This window comes from Rhinoraja longicauda, chromosome 17 (assembly GCF_053455715.1).
Source record: "Rhinoraja longicauda isolate Sanriku21f chromosome 17, sRhiLon1.1, whole genome shotgun sequence".
Taxonomy (NCBI): Eukaryota; Metazoa; Chordata; class Chondrichthyes; order Rajiformes; family Arhynchobatidae; genus Rhinoraja; species Rhinoraja longicauda.
The window spans coordinates 31,710,784-31,729,435 of record NC_135969.1 but is presented as its reverse complement, the minus strand read 5'-3'; the positions used below and the strand labels follow the sequence as shown (position 1 = coordinate 31,729,435).

The following is an 18,652-nucleotide window of genomic DNA, read 5'->3' as shown; positions in this document are numbered from 1 at the left end:
CAATGCTAATTGAGACGTATTGAGAAAGATCCCAAAATTGCCACACCATTTCAAAAACAGCAATGCAACTGAAAACTCAAATTTCATCCAGCTGCTGACATTTAGAAGCAAATTTGCAATCACTAAAGCCACAAACGTGTAACATTCCCAGCAATTGGCAAATATTGATCACTACCACCGGGCTACACGAGGGAGTGCAAGGAGGGAAGGGAGCATGTCCTAGGTTTAGTGCACAGATCCTGGAAAGGCAAAGGGATCACATCACCTGCAAGAAGAATGTTTCCCTGTTTGTTTGAGGGGTTGGGCAAGGGGTGAGGGGAGGGGGAGACATGGAGACCCTTGCGGCACCAAGCAGGCAACACTGGCAGGTGGCTGTGACCTGGTGTTGAAAAAAAAAAGCTTTGTAAAACTGATCAGACCATGTCCTTACAGCTGACGACTTCTTCATCGCACTCTGGTAATATTTTCTCATTTCAGACACATCGCCTTTCAGTCACAAACACAAAATGCTTCTCCCTCCCTCCCCCAGCATCTCACTTCTTTGCTGTGCCCCTCCTCCTCTGCATCACCCTCCATGCCCCCACTTCCAGGTGCTCCTGCTTTCTTTGATGCTGGTACACACCCACCCCCCCGTGCTCCATCTTAGTAGCAATGACTGAGCTTGGCTGATGACCCAATTGGGCAGATCTTCACTCCAGGGGCAACAACTGCCATCTCGAGTTGTTCCAGATGACTCAGGAGGGCAGTGATAATGATTTTGCTAGTTTCACCCACAATGCAAATAAATAAATAAATTAATTGATTAATTAATTAATAAATAAACATTTGAATAAATAAATAAATAGATGAGAGTGTGTGTGTGTGTGTGTGTGTGTGTGTGTGTGTGTGTGTGTGTGTGTGTGTGTGTGTGTGTGTGTGTGTGTGTGTGTGTGTGTATGCGTGTATACATACACTCACACAGAAACACACATGTACTTTTTATAAAGAGCATTTTTCGAAATATATACACACACACACGCACTTATTTATTTAGAAAATAATTAAACTACTAACTTTCCTTCTGATTTTCTATTTACACATATCCTTTCATTGATGACATGGTAATTCATGGTAAGTTTTCCATCCGGCATAAAGGTGTTTGGAGATACAAGGAATTGCAGATGCTGGAAGCTTGAACAAGCCAAAATGCTGGAGGAACTCAGCAGATCGGGCAGCATCCGTGGAGGGAATAGACAGGCACGGTTTTGGGCCAAGACACTTCTTTAGCCCAATCAGCCTGAAGAAGGGTCCCAACCCAAAACGTTACCTATCCATTCCCTCTACAGATGCGTGCCTGACCTGCTGAGACCCTCCGGCATGTTCCGTTTAGATCTTTCTGAATGTACTTGTCCTCATCTCTCGAAGTGGGAAGTTGGAGTTGAAGTATCTCATCAGAGGATATTTTCTCATAACTAGAAATCCACATTGATGTTTTTCCTTTTTGGTCGAGGTAATCATTATCTTTCTTTCATCCATGTATGCCATGGAAAAGAATGCAATTATGGCTGGCTCGCTCAGGAGAAACTGGGTTTCTAAGTTTTGGTCATAGTTATTTTCATAGAATTATAGGATAGCACACATTTTGCTTTCAAGGTGTGACATTGGGAAGAAGACACAAGGGAGAAAGGCGATTTAAATTTGAAAATTGTACTTGGGTACTTGCTCTCTACCCTTTGAATAAACCAAAGGTACACTAAGTTAAAAATTAAGGCAAGTTAAATTTATCTCGAAAAGTACAATCAGATTCATCCGGAAAACTGGTACAATAGGATTTAACTTGGAACATCTCTGTGCTAAATGCACAATTTACCTCTGGTGGAGAGCTAACACAGACAGGATGAGCTGAATGGCCTCCTTCTGTGCTGTAAACACTTCATGATTCTATGCGAAAAGTGCAATTAGTTATTATTACAACTCCCTCCAATCTACCGATTAAAGAGGATAAAAACATACAGAATGAAACAAAAGCTCAAAGGTTTGCCTTTGACATCAACAGCTCAGTATAATACTATTTATCCATGAACATTTAGTTGCCAAATCAACGCACTCAGTCACCCTCAAATTAAATAGCTAATGTTGTGCCCTGAATGGTGTTATCTCACACTGAACACTTCTTGCTGATAAACATATTCAGGAATAAATTGAAATGTGCTTCAATTTCATGCAGAGCAGAAAATATTGCCCAACATTTACTCCACAGCATTATATTTCCACATTTTTATTCGTCAATGAATATCTCAAATATTAAATGCTGGTTTGTGAGAAATTCCAATCAAGACTTTATATTTGTGACCAGTTCTAGAAAAAAATGATGTTATCCATGTTGCCCAGTGGCATCTCTTTTTGAGTTCTGGCAGTCATAAAAACACTTTAATCCAAAAATGTTTAGGGCTTTGCGCTTGCAATTCCATTTTGGTGAATTGCCAATCACCTTTACCAGCAAGTGGAGATCAGCTCCTTCATGCACTGCAGGCAGAAGGTAAATTGATAGGACAAGTCACTTTGGAGCGTGTATATCGAGCAGATAATCGTACCATCGGCAGAGGGCTGGGGAAACAGAATCACCAGCTGCTTCCTTGGATAGGAATGGATGGAAGCCAAAACAGAATTTTTAAACAAAGCAGAATACTTACTGAAATTTGATTAACGAAGAATGTAACGTGATCATTTTTTTTCTGAATTCTCACAAATTAAAACATAAGTGGATCTACCCTGACCAATTATACCCTTTACAATTCATGAAATCCTAGGAAGATACTGCACTAAAGGTGATTCTTCCATTGTGCCTGCATTTGCTTTTTGGCTCACATCTCCATCACTGACTGGTCCTTTACATTGGCAGAAACATTGAACCATAAAAATACAAATTTGGATACATTTTGAGTGCTGTGGTGATGATTTCAGTCATAATTAAATATCATTGCCTTACTCCAAATCACCTCTAAATGAATTAGTAGATTAAACGAATAGGATTAATTTTATTACACTGATCAATGATTTATAATATTATTTATTCACAAAATGCTGGAGTAACTCAGCCGGTCAGGAGAGAAGGAATGGGCGACGTTTCGGGTCGAGACCCTTCTTCAGACCGATTCCCATTCCTTCCCTCCTGAGATGCTGCCTGACCTGCTGAGTTACTCCAGCATTTTGTGAATAAATACCTTCGATTTGTACCAGCATCTGCAGTTATTTTCTTACACTATAATATTATTTACCTTTTCACACAAAAATACATGTGTCTATAAGATCAGATCAATATGTTACTTCATACACTGCTAGGATGCATTCACAATAAAGAACAGCAGATCACACAAGTAAGTGCCTGTGGTAGACCAGAGCAATGATGCCAACTAGAACATCACACACAGGCCAAGAAAGAGTTTGCTTTGACACGCTTACATTAACACACAAACCTCCCTCATTATTGGTTCGGTTGTAACTTTAACAGGCTGCATGTTGTATGCTGGCACAAATTGCAGTGCCATCAACAGAAAACCAATTCAATATTTGGCCCTGAACGTCCCCAGATGGTTTGCTGGAACTTCTATTGAAATACAACAGTACTTTTCTCAGGCCTGTCCGATGCTCAGCGTGACATTTCAAGCGGAACCCAGATCACCTCGTACTTGGGAATTGCAAAAATGAAATGATAAACAGGAAAATAACAAGAAAATAACATGCATTTTCTAGTTATGCACAATTGCACTTTAAAATTTTTAGTTTTTTAGTTTTAGAGATGTAGCGTGGAAACAGATCCTTCGGCACACACAGTCGGCACCGACCAGCGATCCCCGCACATTAACACTATCCTACACGGATGAGGGACAATTTTACATTTAAACATTTATCCCAATCCAATTAACCTACAAACCTACGTCTTTGGCGTGTGGGTGGAAACCAGAGATTTCGGAGAAGACCCACGCAGGTCACGGGGAGAACGTACAAACTCCGTACAGACAGCACCCATAGTCAGGATCGAACCTGGGTCTCTAATGCTGTAAGGCAGTAGGTCTAATGCTATGCCCACAGTGCCTCCCAAATGTTTCGATTAAAACTGATAACTTGAATCTAAATTTCCTGGTTTCAATGTAATTAAATGCAACAGTGGTGTTGTACTAGTTTTTTCAAGGTTAATAGATAACACTCACCAAGACCCTCTACCATTCATATACACTGCTCCACCATGTAAAAGATAAGATCACATCGATTTCCCAGATTCAACCAAACTGTTATCAAACATCTGTGCATCTAAATTCTTTAGAGAAATTCCTACCCATTGTCCTCACACAGGTTTAGAAATAATTTTCTACTTGCATCGCCTTTCAATGGGCTGCATCTTTGTTCAACATAATAATGAAGATATGAAGAAAGACGAAAGATTCCGAGAATGATGGAAACATCACATCTCCCTTGCTCTTTCCACCATTATTTTACCACAGTTAACTCTTTAGTACAGGATAAGCAACCTCGGAAAAATATTGGCAGACAGTTTTGTTAGCCATATCAGCATGGACATAAGAGCCATCATGTATGAATTTAATGCAAGTACCTTGCTACTTCCACAAACACATTAAATATTGATAGAACATAGTACAGCACTGGAATAAGCCCTTCGGCCCACAATGTCTACGCTGAACATACTGCCTCTCAACAACACTGCAGTGGCACTTTTACCAGGGCTACAACGGTGCAATAAAATGGCTCACCACCTATGTTTGAAGGGCATTTTGGCCATGGTCATATTTTCCTATCATACAGGATGTTGTCATTTGGCCCTTTAAGAATATAACAGCTTCCTGACTACGGGCGCCGTCTGTACGGAGTTTGTACGTTCTCCCCGTGACCTGCGTGGGTTTTCTCCGAGATCTTTGGTTTCCTCCCACACTCCAAAGACGTACAGGTATGTAGGTTAATTGACTGGGCAAATGTAAAAATTGTCCCTAGTGTGTGTAGGATAGTGTTAATGTGCGGGGATCGCTGGGCGGCGCGGACTCGCCGAAGTCCGAAGGGCCTGTTTCCGCGCTGTATCTCTAAATCTAAATCTAAGCACTTTGAGCATTTTTCCATAAATTTACCAATGAACTACTTTCCCTACATTCCCACCATCTCCTCTCTCACCTCCCCCAGATAGACACGAGGTGCAACTTGCAGTAGCCAATTAACCACCCAGTCTACATGACTTTGGGATGTGGGAGGAATACCTGTTTTTGGGTGGAACGGGAATAGTAAGCACATACAAGATGTACATACTATCCTTATAATTAATGCACATGTCATCATTGTTAATTTTTCATCAATGAGTATTTAGCACATTAGCTCTAAGTTGTTACAAGCTATTTGTTTGTTCCATTTGGCATAAACAAAGAACGTATAACATTTCAGAGCTAGTCCTGAGATGCTGCAAGATCATAACATCTCATAGCTTGGGGAGATACTGTGATATATCCCTATGTCTGTGCTGAAGATATGGGAAGCTTTCATACGCCATGATATCCCATGAGGATAACTCTGCTTCCCGAGTCCAGAAAACTTAGTCTGGGATCAGCAAAACCAAAGCTTGGAAATTACTCCAGTGCGCAATTATACCCATGTATTTTAACCATTAAAAGCGTGTAGGTATATCAACCTTGTTCTTGTGCTTCTCCAGCTGGTACTATCCTATGTATCATTTCTTTGAAGGACATTGATGTGGCACATCGGTTTGTCTACCATTAACAGCGGCCGGGAAACCTAGCGACTTGTCTGGTAAACTGCCGGGTACTTTGTGCAGAGGCACAAAATGCTGGAGTAACTCCACAGGACAGGCAGCATCTCTGGAGAGAAGGAATGGGTGATGTTTCAGGTCGAGACCCCGTCTTCAGACTAATGTCAGGGGAGTGGGGGCAGCACAGAGATAAAATGTAGTCGGAGACACTAAGACTGATTGTACAACTGGGAATGGGGAGGGGATGGAGAGAGAGGGAAAGCAAGGGCCACTTGAAGTTAGAGAACTCAATGTTCATACCGCTGAGGTGTAGGCTACCCAAGTGAAATATGAAGTGCTGTTCCTCCAATTTGAGCTGGGCCTCACTGACAATGGAGAAGGCCCAGGCCAGAAAGATCTGTGTGGGAATGGGAGGAGGAGTTAGTGTTTAGCAACCAGTACTTTGTACTTTGTGCAGACGGGCAAAAGGGCTGACGTGGGCTTGAAGATCCCAAGGGTTGAAGTCTGTGCTGTTCAACTCTCTGACTGACTCGACAACAAACTATGACCTTACTTCACAGGTTCTGATGCATGCTGTGCTATTTTGGAGCTGCTTTGGTCCCCAAAATTCTAGATTTCCTGCTTGTCTTGGAAAAAGTGTTGCATAAAGCATGTATGCATCCTTAATGCTAATTCAAAAGTCATTGCTTCAAATCTGAGATTTCCATGAATCAAAGCCAAAAATTGAAATCAAGAGGTACTTACTTGCAGTGCTGAAAACAATTTCCTCAGATACTGCTGTCCCCAGTTCATTGCTCGCATAACAATGATATTTTCCATGAAAAGTGTTCAAATTGCCATTGTTGTTTTTAATCACAAATGTCCCCGAGTTTATAGTTGTAATCACTCTGGGGTCCTGTGATGGATCATATTCTTTGCCATCCTTGGTCCACCGAAAACTAGAATACAAAGGAGGAAAGTTTTATTACAATTTCTTATATATACACCATGTCTGGGTATGGGGAGAAGGCAGGAACGGGGTACTGATTGAGAATGATCAGCCATGATCACGTTGAATGGCGGTGCTGGCTCAAAGGGCCGAATGGCCTACTCCTGCACCTATTGTCTATTGTCTTCTTGAATCACAAATCCATTCAAATGGTCTCACAGCAAATATACAGAACTGGGTTAAAAAGCCTCAAACTATTCAAGCTTCACTCAGCTGAAAAGGACAACGGGAACTGTAAATAATGTCACTCCCGAAAACCACTACTCAGTTTATTTCCACCGGTACACAGCAATGAAAAATAATTTGAGATCAAATCACATAAAACAAATTCAGCAAAGAATAAAGATGAAAAATACCTACAATGTTATACCGTCACTGCACACAACAGGGCATGTTTATTACAATCAATATATTACACAGATCAAATATATTTGCCAATGACAAAGTGTTATGCCTGCCACAATAAAAAAATTTAAAAGCTTGAATGCTAATGTTGGTTGCTAATAAACATAAAAGTTCCAAGCATGTTATTTTTGCCTAACCTACACCAGTGCATCATTTCCAACTGAAATTAAAACTTACGCGTACAATATGTGGTTAGTAGCTAATCTGAAGGGAGATTTGGGCAGGTGAAGTTTTCTCTAGCTGAATGGATTTACCTTATCAACATTAATTTCCCCTTTTTGGTGACTGTCATAAACTGTGCCATTATAATGATATTTTTCAAAAGACGGCTGGATCTCCAAATAGACTACATTTATGACAGGCAAAAATGTATTAAACATAATTTCCCTTTAATAAAATCATGCCAACTCTCTTTGATTCGATTATTAATTTCTGAATGATCTACTATTACAATTTTAATAATCTCAATATTTTCCTGGATTTCCCAACTGACCAGGACAATTGACCTTTGAGGCCAAGATAAGACTCAATATTTGAAGCACTTGAAGGATTATCCCATTTGAAGAATGCTACAAGATGGCGCCAGAAACGTGACGATACTTTGTGTACTGCCTCAGAAAAGATCTACTTTTTTACATGATAGTCATTGCCTATATCTGATGTGTGCTTATGTATAGTATTATTTTACTAGATTGTGTGCAAACCAAAGCATTTCACTATATCCAAGGTACATGTGAGAATAAAGTGACCGTTCCCCAGTTTCTGCCCCGTGACTCTCCTGCATGGATTAGTTACATTTATGGTTTTCCAATCTGATTTGATCTTTCCACAACATACAGAATTATGGAAGTTCACAAGACACCCATCCACTTTAGCTACTTTTAATTAACATTTTAGCCATTCAGATCCAGGAGATTGTTCTGCCTTTTGTCCCATTCATTTGTCTATCATCTTTGCTCCAGTGACAACAATTGTTTCAGGTTCTTCCCTCTTCTTTTGTCCCTAGATATTCTACTATTATTGTGGTGTTTTCACAGTCCAGACAGAAACAAAATATTTGTTCAAAGACTTTGCTATTTCATTAGCTTCCATTTCATCCTTTAAAGATCAAATACTTTCTTGCTAAGTATTTGTTGAAACCACTATCTGACAGGGGTGTCAAGGGTTATGGGGAGAATGGGGTTCAGAGGAAGAGATGGAACGGCCATGATTGAATGGCAGGGTGGACTTAATGGGCCGAATGGCCTAATTCTGCTCCTATTACTTATGACCTATCTGATTTCTTTTTACTGGCTAGATTACTGTCAATCCATTTTCACTTTTGTATTCAATAATCTTTTACCGGTCTCTAAACTTTTCTAATTGACCAAAAACCTTCACAATATTGTACGTTTTTTCTCTGAATTTCATACCATGTTTGATTACCTTAGTTAGCCATGGATGAATCATACTTCTCTTAAAATCTGTGTACCTTAATGCAATATATGTTGAGAACAATGCAAAGACTCCAAATACCTGTCACTGCTTATGACATCCTATGGCAAATGATGCTTAGGTTTGGATACCAATATTAATTAATCAACCTTGTGAGCCTAAAGGACAGCACTAGTGAAGCAAGGACCTTCATGCAGGACTCTAGCCCTTGCACAATGGTCTTCCATTTAACTGTGAGGATTTTCTGAATTGTACTGTTCTGAGGTGTTTTTAATCTTGACGAGATGCCGGCCTATGATTTATTTGAGTATTCATTGACATCAACATGATGCTTTGCACAAGATAAATATGAATCCAAAAGGCAAGTATAAACCACAATAATTTGAGTTTGGAGTTGATCATCCATTGTCTGGTATTCCCCCCACAACACCCCCCCGCCCCACTCCATCACCCCACCCCCACCTAGACCTTATCGACATGGATAACCCAAACAGATTGTTGGACGCGAGAGTGCAATATTCTCACATTCATCGGCACAGCACAAGCTTCCATTCCATCTCAAGGCTGCAATCATAGCCGAGGTATATCTGTAAATTGCAGCCTTGCCTTCTGCAATCCATAGTCATCCATAGCAGTCAAGTCAAAGGAGATGAACCAGGTGAATAGATATCTTACACCATTCAGCACCATTTTGTTCGGGAGGTGATCAATGCTTCCGACAGCAACTGCATTACATGGCACAAATGGCAATACTTACTGGGGTGCTGGATTTCCTCTGGCTTCACACGTGATAATGAAATCATCAGGCGGATACACCACATGCCTCTTGGGCGACTGCCTCGTTATAGTAGGAGGCTGCTGAACTGGAAAAAAAATATTTAAAAGTAAAACATGAATTAGGTTGAAGTGGAGAGGTACAATTCAAAATCAATTAATCATTCACACTAACAGCTGTAATTCTCTTAAAGCTTATGAGAGCTAAATTCTGATTAATTATGAGAAAAAAAATGATGAGAAAAAATTGAAGCATTTGAGGTCAAGATGTAGAAGATGAAACACTGTAATGAGGTCTGTGTAATGAATACTTTTAATAATTCCATTTCTGAGAGTTACCATTGCAGTTGTATGAAAATAATTTGAAAAATCTGCTGGTGATATTATGATTGCTATATTTCTCAGAACTATTCTCGGCATTGAATGCAGAATTTAAATTGCTCCTTTTCATTTGGGTTCATTTTTAATATCAAGGATTCCCACAGAGAAGCTTCACGGAAACATGTCATTTTGGTGTCTGTTCATCCAAAAAATACTCGCAGCACTCTGGGATAAATAGAAGCACTTGATGGAAGTTGACAAGAGGATAAAGGACATGACACTTCTTTCAAATGAAATGCAGAAATGTAGAGTATCAGGAAAAGGCTATTTGACCTTTCGAGCTGTTCTACTATTCACGGGCGGCACGGTGGCGCAGTGGTAGAGTTGCTGCCTTACAGCGAATGCAGCGCCGGAGACTCAGGTTCGATCCTGACTACGGGCGCCGTCTGTACAGAGTTTGTACGTTCTACCCGTGACCTGCGTGGGTTTTCTCCGAGATCTTCGGTTTCCTCCCACACTCCAAAGACGTACAGGTATGTAAGTTAATTGACTGGGTAAATGTAAAAATTGTAGGATAGTGTTAATGTGCGGGGATCGCTGGGCGTCGCGGACTCGGTGGGCCGAAGGGCCTGTTTCCGCGCTGTATCTCTAAATATAAATCTAAATATGATCACAGCTGATCATTCAAATTCAGTTGGGTGTTTCTGCTTTCTCCCCATATTCCTTAATCTCTCTCACCTCAAGAAAAAAACGTCTTGAATATATCTTATGATTTAGCTTCAACTATTATATGTGGTAGGGAATTGTATAGATTCACCGTTCCGTGGGAAAAACAAATTCTTCTTTTCAGTCTTAAATGGCTTAACTCTTATCATTAGACTGTGACGCTTCATCTTGGACTCCACACCATCAGGTACATCCTTCCTACTTCCTACTTCTGAGTCTTGCTTGAATGTTGAAGGTTTCTAGGAAATCCCCCCCTCCTTCAAAACTCTGGTGAATATAGGTTTAATTGCCCTACCCACTGTCCGTACATCAGTCCTGCTGGCCCAGTAATCAGTTTAACAATAAGAGAAAAACAAATACTTATTTTAATTATATATTTTAACATGGAAATTGGCTTTCAAGTTCCAATTTCTTCATTACCATGCTTGATCAATATATGATTTTGTAACCTACACTGTCAATGTTTAACCACCAGACCATTATACGAAGAAATACATTTGGTGAATTGTAAGCCATTGATCCTGAGAGATCATTAGATATTTTAGATATTTAGGGAACATTAGATTTCAGTAGATATTTAGAGATCATCTTTCTCTAGAACGTCAGAGGTTGAGAAGAGACATAATCAAAGTATATAAAATTATGAAAGGAATAGACAGGGTAGACAATCAGAACCTTTTTCCCAGAGTGGATATGTCAAACGCTAGAGGGCACAACTATTAGGTGAGAGGGGGAAGGTTTAAGGGAGATGTGCGAGGCAGGTTATTTTTCACGCTGAGAGTAGTGGGGGTCTGGATGGCATTGCCAGGGGTAATGGTGGAGGCAGATACAAGACTGGCATTTAAGAGGCTTTAGATGGGCACATGGAAGTGCAAGGAATAGAGGGATATGGATCATGTGCAAGCGGATGAGATCAGTTCAACTTGGTATCATGATCGACACAAACATTGTGGGCCAAAGGGCCCGTTCTAATGCTGCGCTGTTCTATGTTTTATTTTTAAAATATATCATATTTCTTTGAAGATAGACACAAAAAGCTGGAGTAACTCAGCGGGTAAAACAGCATCTCTGAAGAAAAGGAACACATGATGTTTCGGGTCGAGACCCCTTTTGGCGATTTTTGTCTCCACACTTTTGTCGTTATCGGAAAAAAGAATTTACAACTTCTGCAGTCAACCTTTGGATAACATTTACCATCCCGTTGTTTATTCCAGACACGAGGCATTAGTGGTAACACCAATATTTAGTTTACTTTTATCCATCCCCTCAATAATTTGTTTATAATATATAAGATTGCCACAGTTTGTTGACTTTCAGGTTAAAATGCCCAAGTTCCACCAATTTCTCCTCATCATTGGGACTCCAGATTAGCGGTTCCTAATCGCACTCCTCTGTACCTCAGTCAACAAATGATTGTCTCATGTGTAGGTAAGAACTGCCGATACTGTTTTAAATCAAAGATAGACACAAAATGCTGGAGTAACTCAGCGGGACAGGCAGCATCTCCGCAGAGAAGTAACCTTTCGAGTTGAGACCCGTCTTTGGACTCAAAACATCACCCATTCCTTCTCTCCGGAGATGTTGCCTGTCCCGCTTAGTTGTCCAGCACAACGATTGTCTCATGTCTGGATACATTATTCTATCTACTGTCTAACTTGCACACTATGAAGGCTTGTTTAACTACTTTGGATTTACCAGCTATGGCCTACAAATTTGCCGCAGATGGCAAAACTAAATATGCTCTGCGATCGTGCCTACATTCATAATTCATTCGTAGAGAACAAGGTGCTGGAGTAACTCAGCGGGTCAGGCAATGTCTCCGGAGGACATGGATAGGCGACGTTTCAAGATGGGACCCTTCTTCAGATCCCTCGCCTGTCAATTCCTCCATAAATGCTGCTTAACCTGCTAAATTACTCCAGCACTTTATTTTCTATGCAAAATTCCAGCATCTTCATTCATTGTGTCTCCAAAATTAATTTCATTGACTAAAAAAGAACTCAGTGATTTGGAAGCAATTTGTTTTCCATTACTTGTCTTGACACTGTTGATTTCAAATAACAAACAAATAATTTCAAACATTATGTTCTGCTCCTGCAATTTATACCCACATTATAAATTAGGCAGCAACCTCCATTAAGAGTTTCAATAATATAATTATAAGACGATACTGTGCTTCAACGCAGTATATCATTAGGCAAATTTACGCTGCCTTTGTGATAATATTTTGTAGGCTCGAGTAAAAATGCTGCAAGGAGGCTAGTCACAAAAATACAAGTATTAGCAGGAACAACAGGCTTAGGAGAGGGCAAAGCTCTGCCCATTTGGCTCAGTAGCCAGAAGGAGAGAGTACTGATCATTTCTGACCTAGCTGCCAGAGTGTGTGGTCAGAAGCGAGTTAGGTGTCAGTGAAAATGGCTGTACATTCATGTCTATACCTCGCTTGTCCCACAATGTCAAGGTGTGAATAGCTTTACCCATCACCTCATCCTTGCCTCCTCTCTTCATCATGACCCTACACTCAAACCTTCCTGATCTTTAGCTTCAGTTCAGTTTTTGGGATACAGCGTGGAAACAGGCCCTTCGGCCCACTGAGTCCATGCCGACCATCGATATTCCACTTACACAGTTCTACTTAATCCCACTTTCACATCTAATCGAGTCAAGGCTTCCAGCTTCCCGGGCTCCTGCTGCTGACTGTGGGAGCCTTCCGGCTTGGATTCCAGCACCCTGCAGTTGGCTTATAAATGTCAATTGGACCATTATAGATCTCACCACATCAGGAGATCTGCCCTCCACAGCCTCCAACCGAAAAAAGTGCCCCAATCCCATACTGCTCACTTCTATTTCTTAGCCAAGGTCCACAAACAGGATTGCCCTGGTAAATTCATTATTTTTGCCTGTACTTGCTCCACCAAACTTATCTCTGCATACCTTGACTCTATTCTTGTGTAGTTTCTTACGACATTCATCTGAGCTGTCGCTCGTGCCCTCAACCATCTTGACACCTTATGATTGCTAGTTGTAAGTTTCATCCTTGATGTTCTCCACTTTCTCTCTCTAATCATACTCGGGTCTCTGGCGCAGTAGGGCAGTGACTCTACCGCGCGGTACCACTGTGCTGCCTGAGATCCCAACCCTGCCCACAGGACACGTACAACTCTCAGCAAGATGGTCCCTCCAAATTTGGTCAGGCACAAGCAGATCACAGGTAACTGTGCCACGGAAGAGGTTTGAACCTGCAAGATGGGGGGCAATAATTTCACACTAAGCAGGCTTCACAATGCCACCTGCCTCTTGTGAGGTGGGTAGAAAACTCGGGAAAACAACAGATCCAAATTACATATCAGCAAAATGTCAGCTCAACTTAAATTCTCAAATTTTCAACACTGATTCAATGCAGCTCTTCCAAATAAAATGCTGTATTCCTGCATTTACGTGCTAGTCAGGCTGATTGCATGAAATAAAGCAAACTATAACCCTAAAATCATCTCCAGTCAAGCGCATTGCAGAATACTGTGATGAAATTTCATGCCTGCACAGACATAAGTGATTGGGGGACAGATAGGAGATTCATCAAATTGAGGGATTCCAGCCTTCATGGATTCTGTCGTGCAGAAATAGTCGAAGAGGAGCCACCAGATTTGCACAATTGGGCAGCTGTTTAACTGGAAAAAGGCTGTCATTTTGCTCGGTTCGATGGGAAGATAACTGGTAATTGCAGCCTCTTGCCATAAAAATGAAGTTCAGCGCATTTTGTTAGATAAATGCCCTGCTGTAAATTTTAAAGGGGATTTATTTATTTAGTTATCTCTCAGTTCATAATCGCTTTGAATGTTGCTGAGCAAATGACGATGCTCCAGAAATGCTCTCATACATCTCCACTCTGAGCAGAGCACGTGACAAAGTTCCTACAGGGAGGAAGCCATCATTTTACAATTGGTGGACTTCAGAAAATTTTGCAGATGGCTCATGTTTCAGCTTATCCAGGAAACTGCAACCTATCCAGGAGAGCACCTCATTTTCAATTTTTCCACAAGGTCTAATGTATTGTTTCAGGGACGCAACTTCAAAACAAGGGTTTTAGACGTTAGAGATAAGTGTGGAAGCAGGCCCATCGGCCCACCGTGTCCATGCCGACCAGTGATCTCCCCCGTACACCAACAGTACCCTACACACTAGGGACAATTTACAAATTACAGGATCCAAATCAACCTCTATGCCTGTACGTCTTGGGAGTGTGGGAGGAAGCTCTACGGACCACCTGGAGAAACCCCTGGAGCACTGATGGCGGCATGGAGGTTCAGTGGTCGAGTTGCTGCCTTGCAGCGCCAGAGACCCGGGTTCAATCCCGACTATGGGTGCTGTCTGTACAGTTTGTACGTTCTCCCCGTGACCCCATGGGTTTACTCTGAGATCTTCGGTTTCCTTCCACACTCCAAAGAAGTACAGGCTAGGGCGGCACGGTAGTGCAGCGGTAGAGTTGCTGCTTTACAGCGAATGCAGCGCCGGAGACTCAGGTTCGATCCTGACTACGGGTGCTGCACTGTAAGGAGTTTGTACGTTCTCCCCGTGACCTGCGTGGGTTTTCTCCGAGATCTTCGGATTCCTCCCACACTCCAGAGACGTACAGGTATGTAGGTTAATTGGCTGGGTAAAATGTAAAAATTGTCCCTAGTGGGTGTAGGATAGTGTTAATGTACGGGGATCGCTGGGCGGCACGGACTTGGAGGGCCGAAAAGGCCTGTTTCCGGCTGTATATATATGATATGATATGATATGATATGAGATGCAGGAAAATTGTTCCCGATGTTGGGGAAGTCCAGAACAAGGAGTCACAGTTTAAGGATAAGGGAGAAGTCTTTTAGGACCGAGATGAGAAAGTTTTTTTTCACACAGAGAGTGGTGAATCTGTGGAATTCTCTGCCACAGATGGTAGTTGAGGCCAGTTCATTGGCTATATTTAAGAGGGAGTTAGATGTGGCCCTTGTGGCTAAAGGGATCAGGGGGTATGGAGAGAAGGCAGGTACAGGATACTGAGTTGGATGATCAGCCATGATCATATTGAATGGCGGTGCAGGCTCGAAGGGCCGAATGGCCTACTCCTGCACCTACTTTCTATGTCTATGTTTCTATGTTTGTAGGTTCATTGGCTGTGTATAAATGTAAATTGTCCCTAGTGTGTGTAGGATAGTGTTGATGTGCGGGGATCGCTGGTCGGTGCGGACTCAGTGGGACGAAGGGCCTGTTTCCGCTTTGTATCTCTTAAACTAAAAACTTAAAGCCACGCAGTCACAGGGAGAACGTACATACTCCAGTTCATGTGCACCTCCTTTACTGCATCCATTGCTCCCGATGTGGCCTCGTGTACTTCAGTGAGACCAAGCGCAGACTTGGTGAACATTTTGCCAACACTAATGCTTGGTCCTGCTAGGTCCACCTAGTGGATCTCCCGGTTGCTGACCATTTTAGCTCCTCTTCCCATTCCAATACTGAGCTTTCCGTCCTGGGCCGTCCTGGGTCACGTGTGGCGGGGCCTAACGGCTGCGGCTCGCTGGCAGTCTGTTCGTCTTTTTTTCCTTTTTTTTGTTGTGTGTCGGTGTTGGGATGGTTTTTGTTTTTGTTTTTTGGCTGTGTATGTGTGGGGGATGGGGTGTGTGGGGGGTGGGGTGGGGTGGGGGAAACCTTTCTTTTTTAGGTCTCTTCCTCACGGCGCGGGGTGTGGCTCGGCCGCGGGGCCTTCCATCGACCGCGGGGGCCTTCCATCGCCCGCGGGGCCTTCCATCGCCCGGTGCGGCTCGGCCGCTGGACTTAACAGTGCCCGGTGCGGCTCGGCCGCGGGACTTTACATCGCACGGCGCGGCTCGGCCGCGGGACCTAACATCGTACGGCGCGGCTCGGCCGCGGGACTTTACATCGCACGGCGCGGCTCGGCCGCAAGACCTAATATCGCACGGCGCGGCTCGGCCGCGGGACTTAGCAGCGCACGGTACGGCCGCGGGGCCTTCCATCGCCCGGTTCGGCCACGGGACGTTTCAGCACCCGGTGCGGCTCGGCCGCGGGGCCTTCAATCGCCCGGCTCGGCCGCGGGACGTTTCGGCGCCCGGTACGGCTCGGCCGCGGGGACTGTGCGGGTCGGTCGGGGACGAGCTGTCTGTCCGTGGGCGTGGGGAAGAGAGTGGAAGTTTTGTTGCCTCTATCACAGTGAAGGGGTGTTTGGTGTTTGGAGTCACTGTGATGGACGTTTGTGTTGGGGTCATGTGTCTTGTGTTCTTTTTTTTTGTGTGACTGCTAATGTAATTTCGTTCGGTACCTTGGTACCGAATGACAAATGAAGCTCTGTATTCCATTGTGAGAGCAAGGCCACACAAAATCTGGAGGAACAACACCTCCTATTCCACTTGGGTAGCTTACAACCCAATGGCAAGAACATTGAATCCTCCAAATGTAGGTAACTCCAAAACCCTCCCTCTCTCCCTTGTCAGAGCACAGTCTTTTGCCAAAGCAGTTTGAGAGTGAAATACCACAGATAGATGGTGTGAGGGTGACAGACTGTTTCCACAGTTTACTTGCTGCCTGAGAGTACAGTTTGTGGAGTGGGGTCTTCGTGAGAATCTTGGGCAATCTGATTAGTCTGACAATATGGTTAGACACATATGCAGGAAGGAACTGCAGATGCTGGTTTACACTAAAAATAGACACAAAATGCTGGAGTGACTCAGCGGGTCAGGCAGCATCTCTGGAGAAAAGGAATAGGTCACGTTTCGGGTTCAAGCCCTTTTTCAGACTGAGAATCAGGAGAGAGGGAAACTAGAGGAACGAAAAGGTTCAGAACAAATCAGAGGTGGTACCGATGACCAAGGATAGGTGGAGCCCACAGTAATCCATGTGGGCTGGCACCTCATCCACACGTATGTGAAAGCGGTGAAAGGTCTATCCATCTGCTGCATATCCTATGTAATCCTACAGAATCCGATGTAATTCATACTATAGCCAGGCATAAGACCATGATCGCAGCTCTGCAAACAGGTCAAGGACTGTGACCATTGGTGTGGAAAATCGTAGCCTTCAGAAAGCTGGAAATTGGAGGATGGCTCCCAGTATTTAGTTGGGGGTATGCTCCGAAAACTTAAACATTTATTCCCTCTCTCTATCTGGATTCCCATCCATTCTACCTTCACTCTCAGCACATACAGTGCCCATAGTGAGGCCACCTCATAAACAGATTCCTAAAGTTAAGGGAGACCAAAGAAAATAAAATTGTCCAGAGAGTACACTGCAATCTGGAATACACTACTGGAGTTGGTGATGGACGCAGATAAACTCACAATTTAAGATATATCTTGACTAAAAAATTTGATCGCAAAGACATAGAAGTCGGTGGAACAAGTGTTGGCAAATGGAATTGGTACTGAGAGTTGTCATAGAAACGGTGAGCCGAAGGGCCTGTTTCTTTGCTGTATGAGTCTGTGACATATTGTGAGAACAAATCAAGGGAACATACAGGAAGGATCCAAAGTCTCTATGCTATCGAGCAGGATGTTTCGAGTTGGGGCTCTTCTTCAGATGAGCATCTTAAGGAGGGTGTCAATCCTACCCGCCGTATGTCCATTCCCCTCCACAGATGCTGCCTAACCCACTGAGTTCCTCCAGCAGTTTCTTCTTTACTCAAAATTCCAGCGTCTGCAGTGTCTGGTAGTTGGCATTTATCATGGCCAGAAAAGCCAGGTTAAATTTCCTGAACAGTAGAATCATTTCCTTTCCCCCAAAACAAATCAATTATATTCAATCACGTAGCACTTAAAAGCATTGCTAAGTTATCCAATATCTCAGCAAACTTTCTAACCTTTGCCATCCCACTGTCTGCAGTTATTTCCTGAACTTTTTTGCAGCTGAATCGGAAGAAACTTTATGAAATACTAACGGAAAGATCGGTGCAAATGCAATTCATCAATTGAGATAGCAAAATAGAATGGCAAAGCTCGATAACAATGCATTGTTGCAAACATTGAAACATGCAACAATTATGGAGCTAACTCTATCGTTGTTAGTTCATACAGCAGATCGTGAGTAACCACAGCACAACTAAGTCATAATCCATCAGACCCAACAAAATATTTGTTAACTTCACTGGAGTTTTGTTTTTATACTTTTTCAGAAAAAGAATCATAGGATCATTGAACAGCGAGAACAAATCACAAGTATATGTACCAATAATACTTTCCAAATGTTTTCCAATGTCCTACTTGCTATTGAAT

At 42.7% G+C, this 18,652-nt stretch overlaps 1 protein-coding gene across 7 annotated transcripts in view; it reads right to left on the bottom strand.

Moving 5' to 3' along the window:
* chl1b (cell adhesion molecule L1-like b) overlaps window positions 1-18,652 on the bottom strand; it is a 639,417-nt gene that overhangs the window by 361,873 nt on the left and 258,892 nt on the right. For all 7 annotated transcript variants that reach the window (XM_078414480.1, XM_078414482.1, XM_078414481.1 and 4 more), the window contains 2 exons: window positions 9,331-9,436; window positions 6,491-6,684 (listed from right to left, as the gene is read on the bottom strand). In XM_078414480.1, coding sequence (XP_078270606.1) covers window positions 6,491-6,684; window positions 9,331-9,436 — 300 coding nt within the window. The remainder of the gene's footprint in view (window positions 1-6,490; window positions 6,685-9,330; window positions 9,437-18,652) is intronic.